We start from the raw sequence: 27,198 nt of genomic DNA on the forward strand, positions 1-27,198 counted from the left end.
TTCCCAGAGCGTGGATGTTGTGGAGAATCGAGGAGTGACAGCTCAAGCTGCAAATGGGCCCTTGGGCTCCTCAACAGCCTAGAGGGCCTGGGGCGGGAAGGCTCAGGGGCATTTCTGAAACCCTTCCTTCAGGCACAGAAGGAAGCCTCACAAGAGGCTCAGAGCCCTACTGTCCCAACAGTTCAATCCTTCCGATCAGTCTTCCCTCCAACAAACCTGCATGCAGCCCGTGTCAGTGACTGTTCTACCGTCTCTGTATCCTCGGGGCCCAGCCCCTCTCCTGCCAGGAACCCCCCAGCTCTCAGGTTAGTCACTTCTCCCAACCAGGGCCTCACTAGGTCCAGAACCTGCCTATTATCTGCAGCTTAGAATTGATGTCTTCTCTATGTTAAATGCAGGTCCTCAAAATTCATTTTCTCTCTTTAAAGTCCTTAATACTTTGTAGTATCCTGAAACAGTCTGTCATTGCAAAGCACAATCTAAGTGACATAAAAATGTTTCTTTTTAAGAAAACATATTCTAAAATATACTAACCTTGGTGGCCAAACTGGTTGCAATGAACAGACTCAAGATCAAGCACAAGAAGACAGGAGTACAAAGACTGAGGCAGCCAGCCCAGCTCAGACCAGAGCAGGGCAGAGCCTCCCCCAGGAAGACCTCCAGATGAAAACCTTAGTATGATCTAAAGAAATCAAACCACATCAAGACTCAACTAAGCTATTGCTGACAAGACTTTTTAGCTGCTTTTGTGCGGAGGGGATATTTCAGACTCAACAGAATATTAAGAAACCAAAGAATGGTCCAAATTAAAACACTGATCTTAAGTATACAAGTTTCCCTTAAAATAATTACTTGCTTATAACTAAACACTGTTACACACCTCTTCCCGAGATGCAGGGGGAGATAGAACACTTGAGTTTCCCAATTCCATCCTGCTCAACCAGTTTCCTATCAAGGGTCAAGTCTGCATGACTACACACAGGTCCATAACGCCCACCGGTATGAGCCTTGTGACTGACAAGTGTTTCTTCAGGCAGAAATGGTGCGAAGGGTGGGGGGCAGGTGGTGTTAGAAAGCTGCAGAGGGACAGTTCTCAGTAAGCCAGCCAGGCTCCCACATCCCAGCACACTGCTCACAGGCCAGCCAGCAGTCTACATGGGAGTGGAACAAAGGCGGGGTAGGAAAGGGAGCCTTTGCTTGTCCCGAGGACAGGCCCACACGGGTCAAGTTCCCTCCCTCTCACTCGGGATGCCTTGTCCAGGCAGGGGCCCTGTGTCCTATACGTCCATCCTGATCCGTTTCAGCACATCCCAACAGGCAAAGGTTTGGAGCATGGAATTAGGCAAAAAGCACCATATTTCAGAACCTCTTCCCACTGTTCTTACTGTCAAAGAGGAGTTCTTTGAGGCTAAATCAATTCAGGCCCTTTCCGCAGGCTGCTCCCATCAGTACAAACACTGATTCAGAGCAATAAAACCAGCAGTGAGCAGTTTTACGTCAGAGAACCAGAGCCCAGCTCTGGCGGCGTTCATAAAGAACAGCAATAAAACCCTACTGCATGCCTCACCCACCAGAGGGAGTTTGAAGGGAAAACAGGAGAGAAAAAATCAAGCACTTCAAATAAAAAGGTCATTTTATCATCAGGGCAAAGGCGAGTTGCACTGCAAGTGTGAGTGAGGAGACAACAGCAAGGGCCCCAGGGGACAGTGAGGGCCCCAGGGGACAGTGAGGGGGGCAGTGAGGCCCCCAAGAAAGAGTGAAGGCCTCAGGGGACAGTAAAGGTGAAAGCCCAAGGGATAGTGAGGGCCCCAGGAAAGAGTGAAGACCCTGGGGGACAGTGAAGGCCCCAGGGGACAGTGAGGGGGGAGCAGTGAGGGCCCCAGGGAAGAGGGCTCTGGGGGACAGTAAGGGCTCCAGGGGGCAAGGCAGAGCAGGTCACAGCCAGACAGAAGCCGCTTGGATCATGAGGGAGGCGAGAGGCCCACATCAGGGAGGCTGCGCAGTGCGGGTCCAGTGGGAATGAGAGAGAGAGTCTCCTCCTTGGGTTGAAGAAACTTCCCATTCAAAATAGCAAACTGAATAAGTGAGTATTCATTATATCTCTTCCTCCCAAATCCACTAATTTACTAAATATAAACAGAAATATAAAAGGATATATAGCAATGCTAGACAGTGGGGAATAGCTCAGCTGACCAAAACTTGGAGGAATTTCCAAGAAAATATAAATCTGATGGGATCAAAGTGACAGGAAAACAATCTCTAGTGTTCAACCCACCACCTGGCAAGACAGACAACAGCCCCACACACAGGGAGGGTACAGGTCCAAGCCCAGCCCAGTCCAGCCCCCTGCAGCGAGGCCAGCGCTGTTTGTGGTCCCTTGCTGCAACTCCAGGGGCTGCTCTGGGAGAAAAGGTGGCTCCTGAAGGACACCTGAGCACTGCAGAGAGCAGGAGTACCCAAGAGCTTAGGCCCCGAGCATGCCACCACCACTGACAGAAGGCTCAGCCTCCAAGGAAGCCCTGCCCTCACCAGCTCCAGCCCCTCTTCCATCTTCAGTCTCCAACCCCAGGAGGGCCAGAGACCACAGGAGTCGGCTGGTGGCAACAACACACAAGGCCAGACAGGACAGTGATTGCGATAAACACGATGGGCGAACCCACATATAAAGGCAGACTCTCAGGGGAGAGAAAGCCAGCGCAGCACTCTTCTCCTCCCTGAGACAAGCCTAAAGAGAAGGAAGGCTTGGGAGGTTATGATAAGTTATGATAAGCGGGTGGGGAGATGTTGTTCAGCCCAAGAAACCAAGGGCAGAAACGCTTTCAGGAAATTCAATTAACTTCTTGGCAAAGACACAGGTAACAAAGAGAAATACATTGTATTTTATTTAGACACCTGGGTTACCAAGAGATAAGATGACAGGTTCTAGAGTTAACTGAGAATAAACTTAACGTTTTAAACGTGCACACCCACCATGCCCACTGACGGAATAATTCTGCCTCTTGGAATTGATCCAGTGCAGATAGATGCTTATAGAAGTGCAAGTACAAACTATACATATAATTGTCCGATGCCAGTTTGGGGCTGCTATAAATAGTGCTGCAACCACATAAATATTCATCTACAAGCTATCAAAATAAGTTAGATTTATACACATACTGACATCAAAAAGTGTTCATAATAGATTAAGATGATAAAAAAAATAACACAGACGCCCACAGATGGGATGACTGCACGCCATTGAAATACCTGTATGCAGCCCCTGTGCTCAGACATGGGAAGGAGGCCCAGCTCCCTCAATGGGAGGGAGAGCTGGGCACCCCTCAAGGTCTGCTTGACACACTTCGATCCAAAAGCTTAAATTTGTTTTACACATTTTATCAATCAATACATGAACAATTTATATCAATAAAGCCTTCCTATCTAAATATAACTGGGAATCCTAGCCTCCAGAGTTTCAGACAACTCCAGTCTGGCCAAGGGAGGGAGGGTGTGTGCAGGTTCTGGGCCGTCCCAGAGGCACAGACCTGGATTCCCCAGCCACACTGACAGGGGTGTGGGTGCCTGAGGATGCTCAGCTCTGTCCGGTGGCCACTGCCACCCCTCCCACATGGACACAGGACAAACTGCTGTAAGTGCTCTTACAGGCCAGGTAGCTGGAAGTGGCAGCAAGCAGGACTCAGGCATGCATCAGGCAACTGCACTGGGACTTGTCCTAACAGTGGGTGCCCACAACACATTTCTGAAGCCAAGGGCCACACGAGCATGGTTCCCAGTCCTGTTCAGCCACTTACTAATTCTATGACCCGAACAAGGCACCCCTTTCCTACAGGATGAGATTTTCGGGGCATTGTGAAGACTGAATCATGTGACATGCTTAGTGCAGGGCCTAATAAAACACACTCCAGCAGCAGGGCCAGGTCACAGAATCACCCCCACCCCCCGAGCGCCAGGAACAAAGAAACTGGGTGAGAAATTAACTCTCCAAATCACAAACTGACCTTTGAGCCCCACCTCGCTAAAGCAACGTTCTTGTCTCCTGGTGTCTAGGACACACGTCTGCCACTCAAGTCAGTGTGCAAATCAGCAAAGACGGGGCCTGAGTCTCCCGAGGGCTCTACAGTGTGTCTTTCCCAAGGACAATTTACTCTGCACCAGGTGCTGTCAGACCACCAGGGGCCACTGTCAAGAAAACCAGTCTACCACCCAGTGACACGTTGCAGTTGCAGTGACTTCCTTTCTGCCCAGGACAGCCCACAGCCCCTTACCTGGGTGGCTTTGGGAGCTCATCGCTAGCACCGTCTGCTCCTCTTCGCAACTCAGTGGCTCAAAACTTCCACGGACACAATGCTGCACAGAGCTCCAGAGTCCCACCAACACATCCAAATTCAGCAGCGGGCGGGGGCCACAGCCACGGCCACGTCAATGCTGGGCGGTCCACAGCAACGTGTCCACCAGTTCAGGGGAGGACCTGCATGGTGAGACAGAAATAGGCCAGTCAGGAGGCGACCTAAGGAAACCCGGATATGTTTTCATCATTTCACCGCCAACTGGTAAAACAATTCATCTGGACGTTTCTGCTGACAGGAAGCACTGGGGTTGTTAGTAAACACATGTGAACATGAGTGAAACGATCTGCAGGGAAGCGTTTCTAACCGGGGCACCACGGGTGGAGAATGTGTCTCAGGGAGTCACTCTGGCCCATTCCCACCAGTTTCCACGTGCGCATACTCCCGTCCAGCCCACATCCACACACACACCAAATCTCACCTAGCTGCAACCTGAGTCCCAGTCTTCAGTAAGCCCTCCTCACTTAAATCATCCCCCACGTTTCCACCTCCACAATTACCATTTCCTCAACTGATTTCCACTTTCTCATTATAAAAGTAGCATGCACTCATCACAGGAAAGTATTTAAAGTCACCCATGATGCCATCACAGAGGCAGACATTTGGTAATATCCTGACATGCTTTCCTTTGCCTTTTGCCCACACTGCCAGCTCCCAGCCTCATCTCCTACTATCTGTGCTGACATTACAGCCAGTTTTACAGTGTCCATACCACTCCTGGCAGCACGAATTGGAAGGCTTTGTGACAGAGCTGCCCCTCCCCCATGCCAGGTGGGTGGCATGTGACTGGGCCAGCTCATCAAACCCTCTCCCCAAGACCAGACTTGCCCACAGGTCAGTCACTGGACAGAGAGCCTGAGACAAGTCTAGGAACTCCCACCACCAAGCCCCTGCTCTGGGCAGTGGCATCATGAGGGGCTTCTTGAACTTGACGATGAGCAGATATTGCATTTATCATCAGAATATAGAAATACACTGAAAAAATGGTAATTCTGAAAATTCTCCTATTGACCCTGGCTGTAAGCCCTTCCGGGGCCTCTGTCATTTCTTCCTTTGCTAGGATGACAAATTCCTGCTCTTGATTAAATTACTCAAGGGCAGTCTTTCCCTATGCCTTATAACCAAAGAACTCCAGCCAACACAACATGGAAGGGAGCCCTCTCCGAGATTGCTCTTTAGGTGGTTTCCAAGGACATGGATCTGTAACTCTGTGGTTAATATCTAATATCTTTATATTATGGTTCTGTATCTGGTTATTTCCCTATGAAACACAATGACATATTTTCCTCAGGTTCAGAATTTTTATTTATCTCTTGGTCAGAAGTAACATCATTTTCTTAAAGGCAATGTAGATGATATGTTTTGCAAACCCTTACTAAACCTTAGGTGGTTCTGTATCCTTCACACAAGTCACACCTTGGCTGGGTATAAAAGTCTTAGCTCACAGACATTTTTGGCTGAAAATCTGTAGACATTGCCCCAACCTTCACATTGCAGAAAATTCCATCAGCTGAATAGTGTTTCCTTCTCAGGGAGCCCCTGGGGGCAGAGTTATGGTGGTGGTGGTGTTGCTATAGTTACTTTATTCTGTCTGGATTCAGCTAGAATTATATTTTTAATCTTGAAATTAAAAATGTTTTCAGAAGATATATGTTAAGAGTCTCCTTTCATTTATTTTGCTCCAAACATGAACCTTTCCATACATATTGGTCTTTCTGCTCAGGAAATGCTCTTCAAGGATCCCTCTACATTTGGCTGGACTCACTCCATCACCACAGGCACATCTGCTGTTTATTCTCATGCCCAGGCATCTTCTCAAGGGTGTTCTCTGCTATTCACGTCACTGCTATTTTTCATGTGATCAGTTGTACTCCTATAGCTTCTACTATGGATTTTAACTAAACCATTTGTTTCCAGCCATTTCCTTTTACAACTCATCCATTATCTTGTCCTCTCTGTGCATTCACTCTTAATGACCTTCTGCTCCAGTTTGTGGAGTCACATCTTCTCCCAGCCAGTCTTTTGAAATTTGTCTTCTGATTTCAACCATAAATCATTTTTAAAGGTAAGTTCGCCTTCTGCATTTCAGTGTAATTCCCTCTCCCCATATCCTGGGACACCTTGCTGAGGTCCATAGTGTTGGTTCTTTCTGTTTATTTATCCTCAAATATGAACAGCTCTACCCAGAGCTGGGTTTTGCCCAAACTCTGTGCGCACCTGCTCCTACCCCAGTGTCCACCACAAGGTTGGCTAAGCACCTTCTCAGGGCTCTGCACTGGCACCTCACATGCAGTTACCTTTCAAACACAGGGTGAAGTAGAAATAGAGATTTTCAGATATGCAAAACCTGAAAATACCCATCTGCAGCAGATCTACACACACACACACACACACACACACACACACACACACACACACACAATTACAGAGTCCTCAGGCAAAAGGAATGTAACACAAGACAGGAACACAGCTCCACATACAAAAGTGAAGAGCCCTGGAAATGGGAGCCATACAGGTAAATGTAAAAGTGTTCTCTTATGGTGAGTTTCTTAAAAAGAGAACTGTTTAAAGCAAAAAGAATACTGTATTAAGACGTTTATATCATATACTAAGAACCTCTCAAAAATAACCCAAACTAAGAGGGGGCCCAGGAAGCACACAGTCCTGTGTCCCCAGGTGTGGAGTGTGCCATACCATCACCTAATGGCAGACTATCCACTATAAATCCTAAAGGAACCCCAAAGTTCTAGTTAGCAAGTCAATTAAAAACAATACAATCTGAACATAACCCAAATGAAGGCCAAAAAAGGAAAAAGAACCAAAAAGTGACAAATATAAAACAGAAAGATGGTAGCTTTAAACCCAAATCTATCAATTACCATATTAAATGGTCCACTCATCACCCCCATTCAGAGGGCAGAGGTTGTGAGATTGGAGAAAAACACAAGAACCCACTTTCCCAGAGTTCAAAGAGGCATCATGTGAGGTACAACAGAAAATGACTCAGAGAGGAGGTCATGCACTTGATATCTATAATAATAAAAGCATAATATGCTAATTAGGCCCGATGTCCTTCTGGACGTCCTTCCTTCAGGACAAAGCCACAGCGGGCGGGGGCCGAGGCAGAGGCAGCAGAGGCCCTGGACACAGAAGCATCAGGCAGGGGCCAGGGACAAGGCCCTTGCATGAATTTCATGCATCGGGCCTCTAGTTGTAAAATAAATCTTCCCCAAGTTTACAGACCCAAGTATAATGCTGCTTACAAGGAACCCACTTTAAGTATAAAGATACAGATGGATTAGAAGCCAGAGCTGGAAAAGATACAGCATGCAAATGCAAATCAAAAGAAAGCTGCAACAGTTGCACTAATATCAGATAAAGTAGATATTAAACAAAGGATCTCACCAGGGACAAAGAAGCCATTTCATAAAGATTCATCAAAAGGACATAACAGCCCTGACCGGTTTGGCTCAGTGGATAGAGCGTCGACCTGCGAACTGAAGGGTCCCAGGTTCGATTCTGGTCAAGGGTATGTACCTTGGTTGCAGGCACATCCCCAGTAGGAGCGTGCGGGAGGCAGCTGATCGATGTTTCTCTCTCATCGATGTTTCTAACTCTCTATCCCTCTCCCTTCCTCTCTGTAGAAAATCAGTAAAATATATTTTTTTTAAAGTTTCCATCTTTAAAAAAAGGAAAAAAAAAAAAAAGGACATAACAATCCTAAATAGTCATGTGCAGCTAATAACAGAGCTTCCTACACACACAAAAATTAATAGAAGTGTATGGAGAAATGGAGAAATCTACAGTTACAGTTGGAAATTTCAACACCTTGCTCTTAGGAATTGTTAGAACAAGCAGACAGAAAATGAGTAAAAACAGAAAAGATATGACACTATGACCCAATCTGACCAAAAGGCATTTATAGAATACTGTGTATACACCAGAACACAAATTCTTCACATTTTTTTAAGCACATAGACCATTTACCAAGATACACATCTTTGGGGCCATAAAACAAGTCTCAGTAAATTTTAAAGGACTCAAGTCCAGCCGAACAAATATGTTCTCTGACTAAACTGAAATTAAGCAAGAAATCAAGCACAGAAAGATATCTGGAAAACTCCAAATATTTGGAAACTAATATACTTCATGGGGCAAAGAAGAAATTAAAATATAGAGAGTACTGGAGATGATGAAATGAATGAAAATGAAACACAACATGTGTACTTAGAGGGTAATTCCTGGCACTGAAAGCCTGTATTAGAAAAGATCTCCAGTCAATAAAAAGATCTTCAAGCGTTGCCTTAAAAAGCTAAAAAAAAAAAAAAAAAGAAGAAGAAGAAGAAGAAGGAGAAGAAATTAAACCCAAAATAAGCAAATAAGAGACAATGACAAAGAGCAGAAATCAACATAATAGAAAAGAGAAAAAAAGCAATTAAACAAAAGCAGATTCCTTGAGACAATCCTATATAATAAAAGCCTTATATGCAAATCAACTGAACAGACGAACAACCGGTGGCATGGCTGGTGGCTATGATGGCGCACTGACCACAAGGGGGCAGACACTCAATGCAGGAGCTGCCCCCAACCCGCAGGCCCCAAGCCAGCCAAGGTGGGTGCCAGTAGCCACCCCCGCAGATCGCCCCGCTGGTCACCCCACAGATCAGCCCTGATCGCCAGCCAGGCCTAGGGACCCTACCCATGCACAAATTTCGTGCACCGGGCCTCTGGTAAAATTGATAAACCTCTACCTAAACTGATCAGAAAAAAAGAGAAAGACCAGCTAATATCAAGAATGAGAGAGAAGGTTAACATGGACCAAATGGATATTAAATGAAACAAAGTTATGCCAGTAACTTTGACAATCTAGATGAAATCAACAAATGTCTTAAAGACCCAAACTACAAAGTCACTCAAGGAGAGAGCCCACCCACAGTCAGTGCCGGTCAGGAGATCCCAGCTGCGACTCTTCTTGTTCAGTCCCTCCTTTCTTTCTTTCTTCTTAGCATTTCACTGCAAGGATGAGCTGTCACTTCTCTATCTCTCTAGTTAATCAATTATTTATTTACATCAGCATGGGCTCATAGGTATTTATTTTAGTCTCTGTGTTATAATCCAACCCTATCATTTATTTTGTTGCTCAAGCTTTGGCCATTGGGAGCTCCTTTAGGTCAACTCCTACGTTTTTCTGACAAGTACCCTCCCCCAGCTTTTTTGTTTTGTTTTGTTTTGTTTAAAGATTTTTTTTTTTTATTGACTTTTTAGAGAGAGGGGAACGGAGAAGGGGAGAAGGAAACATCAATGTAAGAGCATAACATTGACCGGCTGCCTCCTGCACACCCCCTACCAGGGATCCAGCCCACAACCCAGGCATGTGTCCTGACCTGAAACCTTACTGGCAACCTGTCAGTGCATGGGAAGATGCCCAACCAACTTAGCCACACCGGCCAGAGCATCATTTTTTTAAAGCATTCTTTACTTTCTGGTTCCACAAGATGTCCCTGTTGCAGCCCGGAATCAACCACTTCTCCAAGGAGCCTGAGTATATGCGTATACCTTCTCAGATTCCAATCCAACATCATACCCATTTCCTGGTGTTCGACTTATTTCTCCACCATTGAGAAACCTTGGTTTTTATTATCTCCAATAAAGTTACTTATTTGTTCAATTCTAGTACAGAGTAGTTTCAGAATTGCTGACCCAACCACACGAGAAACATTCTCCCACAAAGCTCCAGCCCGTGTCCCATTCTCTTGTCCTCCAGCCCTGCGGTCCAGTCCACAATCCCCAGTTCCTCAGCTCAGTTCTTTTCTTCTTCACCCATTCAGCGTAGAGGGTGCTGCATTTGTGATAGAACTTGAGTCATTTGTAAGTATTTGTATTTCATATTGGGTACCCCCCACATCCTGGTTGGTTCTGTTTATTTTTTGCATATGTGAAGAGTAAGAAATACAAACATTAAGTGAAAAAAATGTGTTCATGTTGATATTTGCAATTTAAGTTTTAAGATTTTACAGAGTTTTCATGTAAATTTATCTTGCTTTAAAACACAGCTTTTGTATTATGGAAATTTCAAACATATACAAAGTGAACAGAACAGTATAATGAGTTTCTAACACCCACTTCAGCAATTACCAACATTCACCTCTATCTCTTTTTACTAAATGCCCAAAATGTAACTGTACACTTGTAAAAATGGGTAGATGTGTATAACCCTATTACCATATGAGGTTTTTCTTGCTTTTAAATGCATTGTCAAACTAGTGAGAAATAAATACTTTTGATATAATTTATTCAGAATCCAGCTCTGTCATAAATAACGGGGCCTGTCAGAATATCGTGTCCTCCATCTTGTGGGAAACAAGAGCCCCTGTAGGTGTTTGAGCAGTACAAAGAGTCCGGGATGGGCTCTGGGGTATGCAAATAGCAGTACCAACCCAGACACGGCCTCCCTCCCCAGAGCCAGAGCTCAGGCCCTGGACACTCCCTCCACTCAGCCTGTTCCAGCATCAGGGCTCCTCGATGGCCATCAGTGGCCCCTGCTAGCCCAGATACGGTCACCACCTGACCACCTCTGGTTAAGGTTGTCTCAGAGCCAGGTTGTGCCAGGGCCCATGGCCCCCTGAGAGAAAGGCAGTGGGAACTGGGTCTGGAGAAGCTGAGACTAGGGGAATCTAGACGACAGTGGACCAGGAATAGAGGCTGAAGAACCAATTCCAGGATCTGAGACAGGATCAACACCCAGCTTGGGAACCTTCTTTCTAGAAGCAAGTAACCAGAACACAGTGTGAACCAAAGGAGGTAAGGACTCAGGTTCAGGTACAGGCATGTTAGAACAAAGGTGTATCTGCCAGGGGCCCCACTTGGTTGCCCTGCTAGATCTACCCTATTATGTGGGGCACAGTAAGACATTCCCAGAGTTGCCGAAGGGAATGACATTTTTTGAAAGTTGTCCTGTATGCACCTCAGAAGTCACCTCAAAAGGGCTCAGGTCAAAGAGAATTGCAAAACAACAGTGCACTGCCTTTGGGGGGTTCCAGGAAAAAGTTAAGGACCACATCTAACGCAGAAGATTCCAGAAATTCAAAAGCACGTGGCCTCAGGAAGCCACTGCCTTAGAGAACAGCAGGGCTGTGGGCAGAGCAGCAAAGCAACAGGTAACAGCCTTCTCAACGCTCAGAACACCTGGCTAAATACATAATTTGCATATTTTAATGAAAATGGTGGGACAGAGAGAAGAAAATTAAGAACAAATCATTTTCTACCTGAAAACTAAAACTCCTGAAACTAAAGCAATCCCACAAAAATCCCACAATGAGAGTAAAATCTTTCACACTCAAAAAGGAGAGCCTGTGGATAACAATCTAACTTGTTCAACCATATATCTCCTCTTTTCCCCTTCCTATTGGCATCCTGTTAGGCAGAAAGTCTCTGAACAGCCCAATGCAAATTCACAATATAAAACACACTAGAAATTCAACATTTAAATAAAATAAAATTCACATGTGATATAGTTCTTTTATCTTGATGTAAACATCTTAACTAACAATAGAGCATTGCTTTTCTAAGGAAACGCATGGTTCTGAGATCTCAAAAAATGACAGAAACTGAAGCTTTCAGAAACCTATTCACGGTGAACGTCTGAAGTGTATATCTGTACATCTCTAACTAAAGCATATACTTCTGATATATATTAGACACATGTTGAACATATTATGACTTGAAACACAACTGCTTTTATGACTGCAGTCTTCCCTGATATATGACATAAACACAAAGCCCACATTGGGGAGGGTGAGCGATAGAGAAAAATCTGTAATTTTAATTTACATGCTGCTTTAAAAAGGGCATGGTCACTCTACTAATTAGGCAGCCTCTGACACTAAGCATATATTTACATAAAGACATTGCTTTCTTTATTTTTACTTCCGTTCCATACAGAATAAATGAAACCAAATGTGTCACTATGGCTTCAGTGTGTGCTAATATTTCCTCCACCAAAGGTTTTGGATCTAAGATTACCTATAGTTCTTCCATCCTGCAGCTGCCCTTGGAAATTTTAGTTGGCCTAATTTCATGGAACAGACAATAAACCTTACAAAGAGTAAAAGTCTTATAATTATAAATCTTTAGGAGAATACGCTCTTTAAAATCTCATTAAGTGACCACAAAAAAATGTGGCAGAGAAGAAGGAGGACATGTTTTCTCACTGACCACAACCTTCCACATCCTGTCACATGGGCAAACAATAACCATGGCTCAAAGTCCATACACCTCCTCACCATGGCCTCAGCCTACCAGGCTGGTGGGTGAACCAAAAAGATGTCACACAGGCTATGGCACCCCTGAATTCAGGAGAAAGCATGCAAATTAAAAAAAGAAGTCAACGGAGAGCCTTCTCTGAATCAGGATACCCACTCACCACTTCTAGTCAACAGCCTGCTGGAGATGCTAGCCAGTGCAACAAGGCAAGAAAAAGAAATGAAAGGCACAAATATTGAAAAAGAAGCATACACTGCTTTATTCACAGACAATATACTATGTACACAGAAAACTCAAAATGATCTACCAATAACTATCAAAATTCCTAAGTGCATGCAACAAAACATTAGGTACAAGGTCAATATACAAAAATCTATTATACATACCAGCAACAAACAGAAAATAAAAAAGATAAAATTTGCAATAGCATACAGTATCGGCAAATATCCAGGGCCAAATCTACCAAAAGAAGTATAAGAACCTTACACATTAAACTATGAAATGTTTTAAGTGAAATTAAATACCTAAATAAATGGAGGAATATACTATATGCATGGATTGGAAGACTCAATATAGTTAAGATGTCCATGTTCCCCAAATTAATTGGTAGTCAATCATTCTCAATCAAATCCCACCAGAAATTCTTTGAAAATTGACAAGGTAATTTTAAAATTTTACATGGATGCACAAAGGACCCAGAATCTTGAGGAAAGGGCCCTAGCAATCTTGAGGGGAAAAAAGACCCGGAGGACTTATGCTACTAAATACCAAGATTTATTATACAACTCTGTAATTAAGACTTCGGTATAAAACTAGACAAATAAAACAAAAAACAGAATATTCCAGAGTGAGACCAACACAAATAAAATAATATGATTAGAGCAGAAGCTAGTACACTCCAAATCCATAGGGAAACAGGCCAGCTGCTAGATTAACTGCTACCTTTGTGGAAACAACTGAACCATGGCCCACCATTATGAAAATCAGTGTGAGATGGATTGTACATGTTAAAGGTCAGACAACAAAGCCCAAACTGAAGGACAGCAAAGGGAAAGATCTGCAGGTAGACAAAGATTCTTAAATAGATGTTTAAATTTTTTTTTTAAGGTACTGACCATAAATGGGGGAAAAATACATTGTAATGCATCAAATTCAGAACTGTAGTTTATCAAAGACTCAGTGGAAGAGTGAAAAGGCAACCCAGAGAGCAGAAGTTAATTTGCCCAAAATACATCCTACAGAGGACCAGGATCCCAAATATATAGATAGTTCTTACAAATCACTAAGTTTAAAAAAGCAGATGACCCAAGTAAAAAAAAAAAAAAAAAAAAAAAATGGTCAAAACAGGTAGTTTTATAAAGGAGGATTCCACATGGTCAGTCACCACATGAAGAGGTACACAGCACCTGTACTCACAGGAAAATACAAATTAAAACTGCAACGGAATACTGCAAATGACTAAAATTTAAAAGCAAAGCAAAATCAAGTTTGGCAAGGATATAGAGCAACTGAGACTCTCAACTCTGCCATGAGTGTGAAAGGCACAACATTATGGGAACCTGCCTGGTGACAAGCACTGATGCTGAATCTACACATATCTGTGCCCCAGCAAGACCATGCCTAGGTGCATACCCTACAGAAAGGCATGGATTGCTCATCAAAGTTATTCACATGAATGACACAGCAGCAAAATCTGTGGTAGTCAGAAACTGGGAACATCCCAAATGGCCATCAACAGTAGAATGGATAAATAACTCGAGAACAGTCATATCATAGTATACTGCATAGCAATGAGAACAAACAAACTACACCTATAAGCAGCAACACAGATGAAGCAAACAAATAATCTGTCTGCAAGGGAAGACAGATACACAAAAGTACACATTGTATGACCCCATGTGATAAAGTTTGACACCAAGTGAAACTAATCTGTGCTGTTAGAAGACAGGTGACACCCTTGAAAAGGGGGGGAGATGGAAGGAGAAACAAGGGGGCTGGTAATGTTCTGTTTCCTGATCCAAGAGAAGGTTAGTGAGGATCAGTGAGACAGTTCACCTGGTGGAAATTCACCCACTGAACAATTCTGGCTGGGTAAGGAGTAGGGGGAAGCAGAGAGAGAGACTGAATGAATCAACTCCTCAAAGACCATCTTGCATCAAAGAAAGATCCAAAAATAAAACCTCCTTGGTTGACCCATTCTACCTGCATTATTTTCCTTACACTTTCTGGGCAAAGGATGAATATCTTATAGTTCTACCATATTCTCACAATCAGCATGGACACATGGAATATTTGTCAAATTACCCCATCTTGGAACCACTAAACCTCACACTGCACAGGCCTCGTTCGAAGGGCAGGCTATTCAAACTGAGGGGCTATAGGATAGTTCTTGGAGGCCCTGAGTCAGGTTATCAGAAAAATGTATACATGAAATAATTTTTAATGTAAACGTTCTCCCATTAAATAATTTAATTTGGATTTAATTCATTTAAATTAATTCAAATTTTAATCAAAAACAGACTTAACTGATATTCCTGAGACCTGTTTGTACAGTGAGCTTTTTAATAAGCACTGTTTTGTTCAGTGAACGTCCTCAATGAAATAGGGACCGTAAGGTCTAGCAATCATGTTTTGGAAGAGAATTATTCTATGATAGACTAGAGTCCCAGTGCACGAAATTCGTGCACGGGGGTGGGGGGGGGGTCCCTCAGCCCGGCCTGCGCCCTCTTGCAATCCAAGACCCCTCCAGGGATGTCCGACTACTGGTTTAGGCCCAATCCCTGCAGTTGGACATCCCTCTCACAATCTGGGATCCCTCTCGCAATCCCGGACCGCTCACCCCTAACCACTCACCTGCCTGCTCACCCCTAACCGCTGCCTGTACAGTGTGCTTCATAGTGACCAGTCATTCCGGTTGTTCCGCCGTAATGGCCACTTAGGCTTTTATATATATAGATGGTCATATCACAGAAGACTTAAGATTTCTTTCCCCATAATTTGTTGGGACAGATTTATATTTTAGTTTCCTAATAGGCTCTACACTTGAGAGTAATAAAATTTCATTTCAGTACATTCTAAAAGGAAACGCTTCACTCACTCTGAGTAATACGGAAGTGGCAGACTTCTTCCACCCATTCTGGAAAGACCAGGCCAGATGCTGGGGACGGAGGGGACCGGTCTGGCAGCAGGCACCACCAGGCCCTCAGAGCCCTGGTGCACAGACACACAGCATGTGCACAAACACTCACACACACACAAACACTCACATGTGTACATAGGAACAACTGTCTGTCAGGAGCAAAACAGCATCAATTCTCTCCATGAAAGAAAATGCCTTCCAGGCCCTGGACCCCTTTTCCAGGTGGCTACATCTACTCATTGATAAACAGCCATGGTGTAGTGCTAATATGTTTAAACTTCTTGATAAAACAAACTTTTTAGATTAAGGGTCCACATGGATAAAGCACCCAGATAAAATAATATCTATTTCCTTTAGCTGCTAAATAAAATAATATTTAAGATTCTGGCAGGCAGGGACTAGAGATTGGGCTTTTAAGTGTAAAATTCTGGATCATCTAACATCAAAAGGCCATGAGCCCATATACACCAGCCAGAGGCCAAGGGTGTCCTGGGAAAACAGACAGCTGTAACCCCTAAGGAAAACAGGGCCTAGACCAGTGTCCTACACAGAACATCTCAGGGCAGGGGACAAGCAGCCGCATAACCTTTCAACTATTACCACCATAAACCCAAGTGCATGTGCTTCACCAACAACATGGAACTGCCATCACTGACAGTCACAGGAAATTGAAAACCAGCTCAGTAACAGGAGGCTCCGTGGGCCAAATGCCTGATCAACTGCCACAAACAGAGGTGAGACCTCTCCTCCTCCTCCTCCCAACCATATGGAAACCACTGTTTGTTGAACTGGTTGTGGAAGTGTCCCGGGCCCATTTCCATGGTAATACCAAGATGGTATGTGCCTTCCTCACCCTTGCCCTCACGAATGTACAGAAGAGTTTTCCAGGGGCTACAAGTCATGTGAAATGACAACAGATGAGATGCAGAGGCAGCTACAAGAAGCCCCATCCTCCGATAAGCAGACACTGCAAAGACCAGCACAAATGTAGAAGGGTGCCTCTTCTTGTTACTACCTATTCTGTTTTACAAAATAAGTCTTTTTTTATGAAAAAAGTATGTAATCTTTATCACTGTGGAATGGGTTGTTGGAAATAAATATTTTTTAAATTTCTAATACAGTGAGTATCACTAGATACCAGCCAAGTTAAGCATATTTGGAAAACTGAAAACCGACTGCTTGCTAGGTCTGAAATGGACCGGCTCACCCAGCGACCCTGTTGGCTTCCTCCAGGACAGAGAGCTTCGGCCCTGAGACACAGAGCAGGGAGAAGGGACTCGGCCTCTGGCATCCTAACTATCCAAAGTTCTGAATTTTGGTCCCAATAAATGTGTGTTTGGTCCAAGGGCAAATCCGTGCCCAGAGCTCACAGTGGAGGGAGTCGCAGGGGCAGCAGCAGCATCAGCCTGTCCAGTAGGGATATCCCCACAGAGACCCAGTTTCCTAGGGAGTGAGGGGGTAGAATTCAGGGTTCCTTTAAATTCCTACTTCCTAAACTTCCTTAATGTTGAAATGGTCTACAAGGATCATTGTTATTACAATGAAAACAACAAAGTTATTTCTATTTTAAAAAATAAACAAAACTGTTGTGGATTATCACCACAGGGTAACAGTCAGCCTGCTGCACGCAGGCACCACCACTGTACATGGCACCTGGGACCAGGCTGCTGGACAGACCCCGGTCCAGACCCCCCTAAATGAAGCACTCCTGTCCTGCTAGCTGTGCCCGGTCCCAAGGTACTCCCAGCCTACACAATGAGATGCCCCACATCTCTGTCACCTCAAGTAAGGGGAGGCAGGTCTCAGGGTCCTGCCCTTGGCCACAATGAGATGCCCCACATCTCTGTCACCTCAAGTAAGGGGAGGCAGGTCTCAGGGTCCTGCCCTTGGCCCCAGGGAAAGTGTCCTGTCTCACTTTCCCACAACCTGGGAGAACATGGTCCAGCTGGGAAAAATCTACACCAGCCCCGAAGCATGCAGGCAGGAAGTGCAGTGCCCTCTATTCTCGCCACGGCCTTTTAACGCAGGCCAGAGCTCACAGCATGTCCGGGCAGGTGCCAAAGTGTGGCAAAGTTCCAAGAGGTGAAGAGGCCACCGACTCCAGGATACTGACCCTGCCTTTGGGGCAGTGAACTGCAGACAGGTTCTGGGACGAGACAATTCCCCAACACGTCCTTCAGCTTTGAGCCAGGACTCCATCTCCAAATACCAAATGAGCACCTCACCTGTGCAGTTCTGACTCATCTCAGTGACCTCTAACTTCCTCTGGAAACTGAAGTTCTATGAAAACCAAAATGCCTGGTTTTCAAACTTTTCTTGGTTTTTTTGTTTGTTTGTTTTTGTTTTTTTCAAAAAGACTATGGAGGAGGCAAAGTGTCAGGTAGCAGGGAAACTGGTCCCAGAGCAGCACCTCTGCCCAGGCAGCAGCGGGCGGCACCCGTGGGGATGCACAGCTCCCAGAGCAGACCCATCCACATGCACCTGACCAGCCACTGCCCGTGTCAGCCAGGGAAGGCAGTCCCTGGTCCCCTGGTCCCCTGGTCACGGGCAGTAGCTTTGGGGCTCATGCTCCTAGAAGGAGACAAGCAGGCAGAATGCAGGGTGACAAGGGCTGGGAGAAAACTAAAGCAGTCAGGACAGGGGTGTAGGGCCAGGGGTCAGGGCCAACTCTGACCAAGTAATGACAGAGAAAAGCAGGGAGGCAGGGAGCCCTGAGAAGCTGAGGGATGAGGGGCCAGTCTCATGTCTGACATGCACTAGTCCCTGGGCCCCCAACATTGTCCCCAGACCCCCCTCTTTCACTCAGGAGCTCGCCTGCAGCTCAAGCTCTCCTTTGCCTTGGCCAGTCAGACAGTGTGGCCTCAGGTTTTCAGCAACAAGAAACAAACAGACCTCTCTGCAGACTTCCGACTCTGTCCAGGGACCCAGGAAGTGTCGCTTTCCCTCCTCTTCCCAAAGGAAAGCAACTCCTGCAGCCCAACCATGCACTATGCACGTTCAAGAGCCTGCAGCATGTGTTAGCATATATGTGACTTAACAGGACTCACTAAGTTATATATTTATTATATATATAATATTAACATAATACTTAAACATACACATGTACTTTATCATATGCATATATATGTACATATATATGTATGTATGTATATGTATTGTCTATATAAATTTCTTTTCCTTTAGCTAATGTTGGTGTTCAGCATGGGATCAATGATGACCTTGTGTTTTGTAAGAACCATCTATTTTTAAAAATCTACTAGAAGTAGTGTTTAATGGTAACAGTTTCAGTTCTGCGAGATGAAGAGGTTAGCTGCACAACAGTGTGAATATACTTAACACTATTGAACACCTAAAATTGGTTAAGGTGATAATTTTCACGTTATGTGTTTCTCACAACTACACTGGACGAGTCACAAGTACACAGCTCGGCGGCATCTCCAGGATGCGACTGAGCAAACAAATGTTTGTGTCCCAATAACTGGAGAAAATGACTGGAAGTGACTAAAGCAACCCGCACTCCCCATCACACACATCAGGATATTTAAAGTACACCCATGGTCACTGAGTTATCACCAGAACATGTGACTAACATGCACTGTTACGACGAAGGAAACAGATTCTAGCTATGAGGAGCGAGGGCCCTGCCTTCCTTCCTTCAACAGCCTTCCCTGATCCTTACAGTGAAAAGGCACAGCAGCACCGCAAGTGAGCAATGGGAGACAAACATCTCGGCCCCCGTGTTAGCATATTCTAAAAACGCAATTTTCCACTCAGCAAGTTCCTCTCTTTTGTCACTATAGCACAACATGCCTCTCGGTTATCTCCAAGGACATCTGCATGAAACACTCACTTTAGCTAGGAAAAGTTAAGTCCTGGGGACTCACACCCATTCTTCAAATTTGGAAGAAAAGGGAAAGGAGAGAACAAAGGTACATTTCATTCATATGCAAACAAAGTAAATGAAAGCTGACTTCACTTCCTCACCCCAAACTGGTACGCATATGACGTGTGTAACTTGCCCTGGAGTGGTTTCAAAATTACTACTTGAATTATTACATGACTGTGCAGGGGAACCAAATCCAGCTTGGTCCAGATGCAGTGCAGTTTACTTCAAAGCTGAAAGAAATGCAAGGACTGTGTTCTGCATGCCATGATAACAGGGTTTCCCAACCTCTGCACCAGTGACAGCAAAATCGCCTTGGGGCGAGAACCCCTGAAGCATGTGGGACTCTCTCCAAAAAGGCATGTCATTAAACCAACACCCAAACTCCCTGTCCACACACACACTCTACCAGCTAAGATTGCCTCTCTGGGCACAACAGGAAGTTCCCCGGATTACTCAGGCCCCCAAAGCAGCCAGAGTGATGGAAATCACAGAGTCCCACAGGGCCACAGGCTGATTTCAGGTAAGGTCCCTTGGACCTCCTGGGGCCATCAACTAGCAGAGAATCACACCAATACTAGCTGGTTTCCCAGGCGAGGGAGGGCATGCACCCACGGAACAGATTAAAATTAGGCACTCATTATTAAACTGTCACTGGAAAAGCCGGGAACACCTTTTGTTTGTTTTTTTTAATAGGAGAATTAATGGATTTCTCTATTTGCTTACATTTGTGACAAGCAGTTTGTCTTTTATTATCAAGGCAGTCATAAAAAAAATAAAATGTTATTGCCACATATGCAATTAAATCATTAATATTTTTCCCAATTACAGTAACTGATTACTTGTATTGCTGATCTATTCTCCCAATTTAGTTCCTTTAATATTAATGATATTAGAAATGCTTTACACTCTCAGGCAATACAAGAGAAATGATTTCTGTTATCTACCCTCTGATCCTGTAACTGCAGGACCCCCAGTGCAGACCTGATCAGTCACCCAGGGACTGGCTGTGAGCTTGCCCTGGGCAGGGCTGGGCCAGGAGAACCACCACACCACCACCCCCACCACTAGGTAGGAGCCTTCTACCTGCTGCACAGCACATGGGTGTTCTGATAGTCAATTATAATGTATTCCTTTCTGGAACAACTGAGGGAGCACTGCCAGGACCCCAAGTTCAAACATCAGGCACAGCCCTGAGGCCCAGTAAGAACAGCAGAGGCAGGGATGATCCCTGATGCTAGAAAACTGAGGAAACCAGCCATGAAGTAGAAATAAGAATGCAAAGTGAGGCTGAGACCACAAAAGCCTGCAGAGTGCCAAGGAGGGACCCGTGAATGGGAAAGGCCACCAGAGGGTACAAGGCAGCTAATCCCAAGTTCTTTAGTCCAAGAACACGGTGAGCCTGGGTGCGGGAGATGGACAAATGTAGACGCTCAGCACCTACAGGCAGAGAGGCATCCCTGGGAGCCCTTCCGGAGTCTCTCCCCTTAGTTCAGACACCTGCTGCCCAGGTATGGTGTGGTCACAGACCCTAGGCCTCCTTCTGCTGTGGGAGGAAACCCTCCCCCAGCCCCTCTGATAAATGCTCTGCTGCAGGCCTTGCGGAGAATCGCTGACTCTCAGCTTCCTTTGTTCCGAGGCCTCCAACCCTTGCTCCATCAGGGCCTGCAAGGAAAGTGAGCCATGCCCTGCACACTGGGGTAGCAGGTGGGACTGCTCTAAGCACTAAGCAGGGTACAAGGGCAGAAGGAAATGGAGCTCCAACAGTGAAAGCCCAGTGGGGACTCTGTCTCAGCCCAGCCCCTCAGGGTAGGTGCTGGAAGGCAAGGTGGACTACAGGATGGGAGACGACAAGTTCCACCTGCTTTTGGAGTCTCAACCTCAAGCTATGAAAAGTCCTGCAACTCCACTTGGCAGCACAGCTGAGGCAGGGTCAGGCCTCCATGACAATGAAAAACAGCACACCCTAACCCCCATTTCTACGGAGGAGTCTTTGCCCCCGGGGACTGAAGGATAGCGTGATGTATCAGGACTTAGAGACCCTAACTGTGGCCTCATCCATTACCCATTACAAAGCATGGAGAGGATAGAGGACAGGACAACGGGTCAGGGGTCAGGAACTCCATGGAGGATGTGATCACACTTCCATCATTATGGAATCGAAAGGGAGCCATCCAGCCACCAAAATGAGTCTCTAATAAGAGTCTCCAGTTGTGGGCCTGGAAGCCCCAAGCACAAGTAAAGCCCAGGGCCAGAGAGCCCAGCAAATGGACCAAACAGATCCATGTAGCCAGGCCAGAGACACAGATGATGAATCTGGGGAAGAGCACCTACACCAAGCCCTGTGGACCCTGTAGGTAATACAAAAGGACTCGAATTTTATTCTAGACAACAGGAGCCATGACTGTCTGGGCAGGAGTGCTGTGGCCAGGAGAGGGGGAGTTAGGAGAAAGCCAAAATGTCTGGAGAAAGCCAAACTTGTAAGGATTAAAAAACAAAGGATCTATACCTAGAGATGAGGAACTGGTGAGAGTTGCACTCCATGGAGGGAGAATTTCATCACCCCAACCGTCATCAGATGTACCAAGTTCCACAAACTCCACTGTTCCTCATTAAGTGATGGGCACGTAGACATGCGGCTAAAATCAGCTCAATGAGAATCACAAGAGAGGAGCTGGGTTTTCATATTTCCCATGTGGCACCGCATGCACATGTGCCTGTATGTGTGCACATGTGGGCACGTACTGCCCCATGTGGGCCTGCACTGTGTGTAACTGTGTGTGTGCCTGTCATGGGGGTTGTCGGGGGCATTCCCAGGGCTGTGCATCCAGAATTCAGCTGGGCTAAAGAAGAGGGAGAAGAAGGCACCGGTAACAAATGTCCTGGGTGACCATAAGCAGGGGCAACTCCACTTGGCAGCACAACTGAGGCAGGGCCAGGAGAGGAGGACACAGGTGTAAGGGGGCAGGGACTGGAGCAGGGAGAGGGGTAGGAACATCTTCCCACCCACCCAGGCCAAGGCCACATCCAGCATAGCTCCACCATATGGGCTGCTGGTGCCTCACACTATCCAGCTGTGCTCCTGGCCAGCATGGGCCACAGGGCCAGCTACCACCAATAGCAACAGGATGCCCAAGGGAGCCTCCCCCGCCCACCCTGGTGAAAAGCCCTACCTCCCTGAGAAGGAAATCCTCGGGGTTGGGAGGAGGTGCAGCTCTGAGGTCCCCGGCCTCTCTCTCTGGTTGGGACACCCTCCACACCTGAACATGTGAAAGGACACACGCCAGCCCCTCACCACTCGGCCTGTCAGACCCAGAAATGCATCCCAGAATGAGCCTAGCACCTCCCATTTGGGCATAGACAGCAGTACCACACATTCCCACCAGTTACAGAAGGAGAGAAAGGCAGGGGCTCAGGGCCCAATTCCTTACCATCAAGCCATCTGCTCCTGCTTCGGTGTCAGCTTCCTCAACAGTCAACTGGGATAAGGGTCTCTATGCCACAGAGTGTCGAAGGACTAACAGATGGTACTTAGTAACACACAGTGCTAAGGCACCGGCCGCTGGGCAGGGTCTGCCCAACCCACAGGCACATGAACGTAAGGAAGGGCAATAGCATTTCTTCATCCTGTGCCTCTCAGCAGGTCTAGAGCTAGGCCACAGGCCTCCATATCCCACTCATTCCTGACAACAATTCTCCCCTGCAGAAACTCCCATGCCCACCTTGCAGGTGGGAAGACTAAGGCACAGAGGAGCTGAACAACCGACCACCTACACACTGGAGGGTTGTGAAGGTCAAATGTTAAGCCCATCTATCTGATCCCAAAGCACATCCTTTCCAATGCACCCCTTGCCTGGAGAGAGGTGGGTATGGCTGATGGGGTTCCCGGGACTGCCAGGACTTGCTTTCACCCTTCCCAGGATACCCTCAGCATTTGCCCCCCTCAGCATTGCCCTCAGAACATCCTCAGACAACTGCCTTGGTCCCTCTGGGTTGCTGGGGCACAACTCTGAGGGCAGCGGGACTGGTCAGTAGGAAGCACTCAAGATGCCAGGAGGCCTAGCCCCACTATCTGAGGACCTTGCCAGACAGCAACACAGGGAGAGAGTGGAGGAATTTCCCTGACCTCTGTCCACCTTGCCAACTGGCCAGTTCTAGCCACATGCCCAACTTGTAGGGCCCAGGTCATACCCAGGAAGGAGACGCAGGGAGGCCGGATGCCCTGGCATCCACTGCCACAGAAGTCCTGGTCAAGACCTCACTTCCCCTCTGCGGATGGGCATCATCCCTCCCTCTAATGAGGGCTGCTGCGAAATTTCATGAGACAAGGTCTGTGAAGCATTCAGTATGGCACCACACACTGGGGCTCACAGGAAAGGCCGTGTGGAATGCTGCTGGGGCTGCTGAGAGAGCAAGGAGCTCCATGGAGGATGCTGTCAACTGGTTCCCTCATCACCATCTCTCCCCTTCCTTCCCCACCATAGTGATTTCCAGATGAGGGAAGCGGACTCCCCAACCAGCTTCTGGAAGAGGCTGAACCATTCAGCACATTCCATTCCAAGGCCACAGTGACGGTTCAGAGGTGAACAGATGACTTAAGGCAACCCAAGGAAAGTGAATCAAGACTTTTGTTGGGGCAAAGATACTCTCTTTCCTGGTGACATAAACTAGCAGGTGTGCAGCTCTGACAGCAACTGGCAGGACCCTCTTGGGACCAGGAAGCTGACTCACCCAAGAAAGGGGGAAGAAACAAGTCTGTCTTGATGACAGTGTGGAGAAGCTGGATCAAGCCACACCTGAACTCTTCCTTCACCTGCACCTTCTGAGGAAGCAAGTCTATCAATATCTACACAGTGCTCTCTGAACTTGCCATGGAGAGAAACTAACTGATGGAGAGCTACCAGAAATATCCTCCTGCTCAATACTGAGAGCCACTCACAAAAGATTCCCTTAAAGCCCTAGCCAGTTTTGCTACGTGGTTAGAGCATTGGCCTGAGGACTGAAGGATCTCTCTCACATCGATGTTTCTCTCTCTGTGTCTCTCCCCCTCCCTTCTACTCTCTTTAGAAATCAATGGGGAGTGGGGGGAATATCCTTGGGTGAGGATTAACAACAACAACAACAACAAAAATGCCCTTGAAATGTTTTTCCCATAATCCCAGGGAGGACATAATCTGGTTTCCTGCCTCCATGCTCCTCCATTCCCCAGAGGCCACCTGTCCTACAACACAATTACACCTGGCCCCCACGTACGCATGGCCCATGGAGCACCATCTCCTGTGGAGGGCCATGCCCACAGGGCACCAGAAGCACCCAGCCTCTCTGATCTCTAAGTCCTGGTGCTTACAATCCCCTCCACACAGAACCCAACACCAAGGCCATGCAGGTTCCCTCAAGCCACAGCTGCCTCGGGGAGCAGCTTTCCCAAGGTCTTCCCACACTGCCATCCATAGGGGGTGAGGAAGGGGTAGAATGTTCTGTCCCTGAGGCTCCCTGCTGTTGTATGATAAAGAACAGTGATAAGAAGGGAAGCCGGGACAGGGAAACCTGCAACTGGTGTTGCAATATGCAGCCAGCATCCCAGGACACCAAGCAATGCTCTGAGGTGAAGACCCGGCAAGAAATCTCCATTACTCTAGCTCATGGATCACCTTCAGAGCCAGAGACCTCAACAGCCCTGGCCTAGAAACAAATCACACCATGTCCAAGCCAGGAGCACTGGGACAGCACGGCTGTGGTCAGCCCTATGTGTGGGACACACACAGCAGCACCCTCAAAGCTGATGGTGCTCCATGTAACAGGTGCTGCTGAGCTTTCAAGAACATCTCCAAAGGCTAAGAAACAGGGCCTGCGAGGACAAAGACAAATAACAACTCGCTCCCAAATGAAGTCCTTCAAGGAGGATCTGACCCGCCGGGACTTCAGCAGACAGATGCAGGCAAAAATGCCCTGAGTGGCCTGAGCCAGCACAGGGGTCTCAGGGAGTCAAAGGCTCAGTCTCCCACAGCTCCCTGCAGATGACAGCATACCTGAGGCCTGCCCACAGAGAGGGGGTAGAGAAGGGCAGAGCTTAGGGAGAGGGTCGACTGCCCAGCACCCCCATTTGGCCTCCTAATGGCTCCCAGGGAGGAGCCCATCTCCCATCCTACAGACAGAACATTCAACTGGCAGAAGCAAGGTGATAACAGCCAGTCAACAGAGGCACAACAGTGAAGGTGGGGTCTCAACCAAGGTGTGACTCAACACCCATGTTGTGTCCTCAGCACTCACAGCCATGGACAGCAGGATATCTGCAACCATGGAAACCCCTCTTGGGCACAACCGAACTCGCACCTCCACCCTTTACCCAGCACCTGGCTGCAACGAAACCTCAATGAGCCCACAGAGGAGCCACAAGGAGGAGAAAGAAAGCATTGGGAAGCAGAGTGCGCTGTGTGCCACTCTGCCCCTTCAGCTCCGTCCTCCACTTCATTAAAGAATTCTGAAAATAATAGCTTCCCCCAAAGGCAGCCCACATTTGGCCGAACACTACACATACTGACGCAAAAGGACATTCTTCTTCAGGGCACGAGTTAGGGCACATTTCACACTGTTGTTTTTTAACTCCTTGATCCAAAAGGTCGACTCTCCATCAGCCCAGGGAAGTGGCCAAGAGGTGACCTCGATGCTGCTCCACTGGGGACCCAGGGCTGCTGTGGGCAGAGGAGGCCACTTCCAGCTGCCCAGAGAGAGGCAGGCCACTTGGCCCACACTTCCTCAGGGACCTTGAGTAGAAAGGACCATTAGGAGGTTGCAGGTGGGCTGCTGTCCAAGCTGACAACGGGGAATGGGCTCAGGCTGCCACTAAACTAGTTAAAGGTGAACACCAGCTTCAGAGGAGGTACTGGGGAGGAGACCAAAGTTGGAACAGAAATGCCCCAGTGTCATGTCCTTCAATGTGTCCCTCTGACCTGGAAGCTGGGAAGGAATTACAACCCAGCCCTTAAGCTGGCAAAGAAAGGTTTTGCAAACAACAGGAACTGAAACCACCTATCATGACCTTTTCAGTGCAAAATTGTACATACATTTACAGCAGAGAGGGTTGCAATCCACAGTAGTGCCTGCCGAGGAAGTCTGTATGATTCTTTGAAGGCCCACAGGGCCAAGGGCCCCCCAGCCCGAGTGGTTCTGCTCTTAGCACTCACTAATTAACCCCATGCCCTGCATTGGTGGCCTAGGCCATGGTACATGACTGTACCTCCCCCTGGGTGCCCACAGCCCCAAAAGTGGGGTGGGGGCCAGGCTAATCAGAACTCCAAACCTTCCGCCCTAGCAGGGCTCAAACACCAGTAAGAACCTGTGCCATCTGCTGATTTGCTCAGTGTCCATCTCACGACCTGTAGGTCTGCCAGAGCCCTGCGTTCTTCCAGGAAAGCCCCTGCAGAGGGCCACGTGGGGCTCAGAATAAGCTTTTGACTCCAGATGTACAAAACCAACAGCTGGATTAAAGGTTGGCTCAGGTCCCTTCTAGAATGTTCTCTAGAATGACTACCATGGAGCTCAGGTCCTGACAGCTACTCCAAGGAGCC

General features: G+C 46.9%; 1 protein-coding gene across 26 annotated transcripts in view; it reads right to left on the reverse strand.

Annotated features, from left to right (window-relative positions):
* Positions 1–27,198, reverse strand: part of HDAC4 (histone deacetylase 4) — a 257,343-nt gene that overhangs the window by 221,563 nt on the left and 8,582 nt on the right. For 25 of the 26 annotated variants that reach the window (XR_004969397.1, XR_004969400.1, XR_004969395.1 and 22 more), the window contains exon 2: positions 4,266–4,468. Coding sequence is in view for 8 of the 26 variants with exons in the window: in XM_036319831.1 (XP_036175724.1) it covers positions 4,266–4,287 (22 nt within the window). In the remaining 18 variants the exon portion in view is untranslated. Of the gene's footprint in view, positions 1–4,265; positions 4,469–23,061; positions 25,663–27,198 lie in introns of those variants that run through there. The other variant, XR_004969392.1, reaches the window with a different exon arrangement.

This window comes from Myotis myotis, unplaced genomic scaffold (genome assembly GCF_014108235.1).
Source record: "Myotis myotis isolate mMyoMyo1 unplaced genomic scaffold, mMyoMyo1.p scaffold_m19_p_8, whole genome shotgun sequence".
Taxonomy (NCBI): domain Eukaryota; kingdom Metazoa; phylum Chordata; class Mammalia; order Chiroptera; family Vespertilionidae; genus Myotis; species Myotis myotis.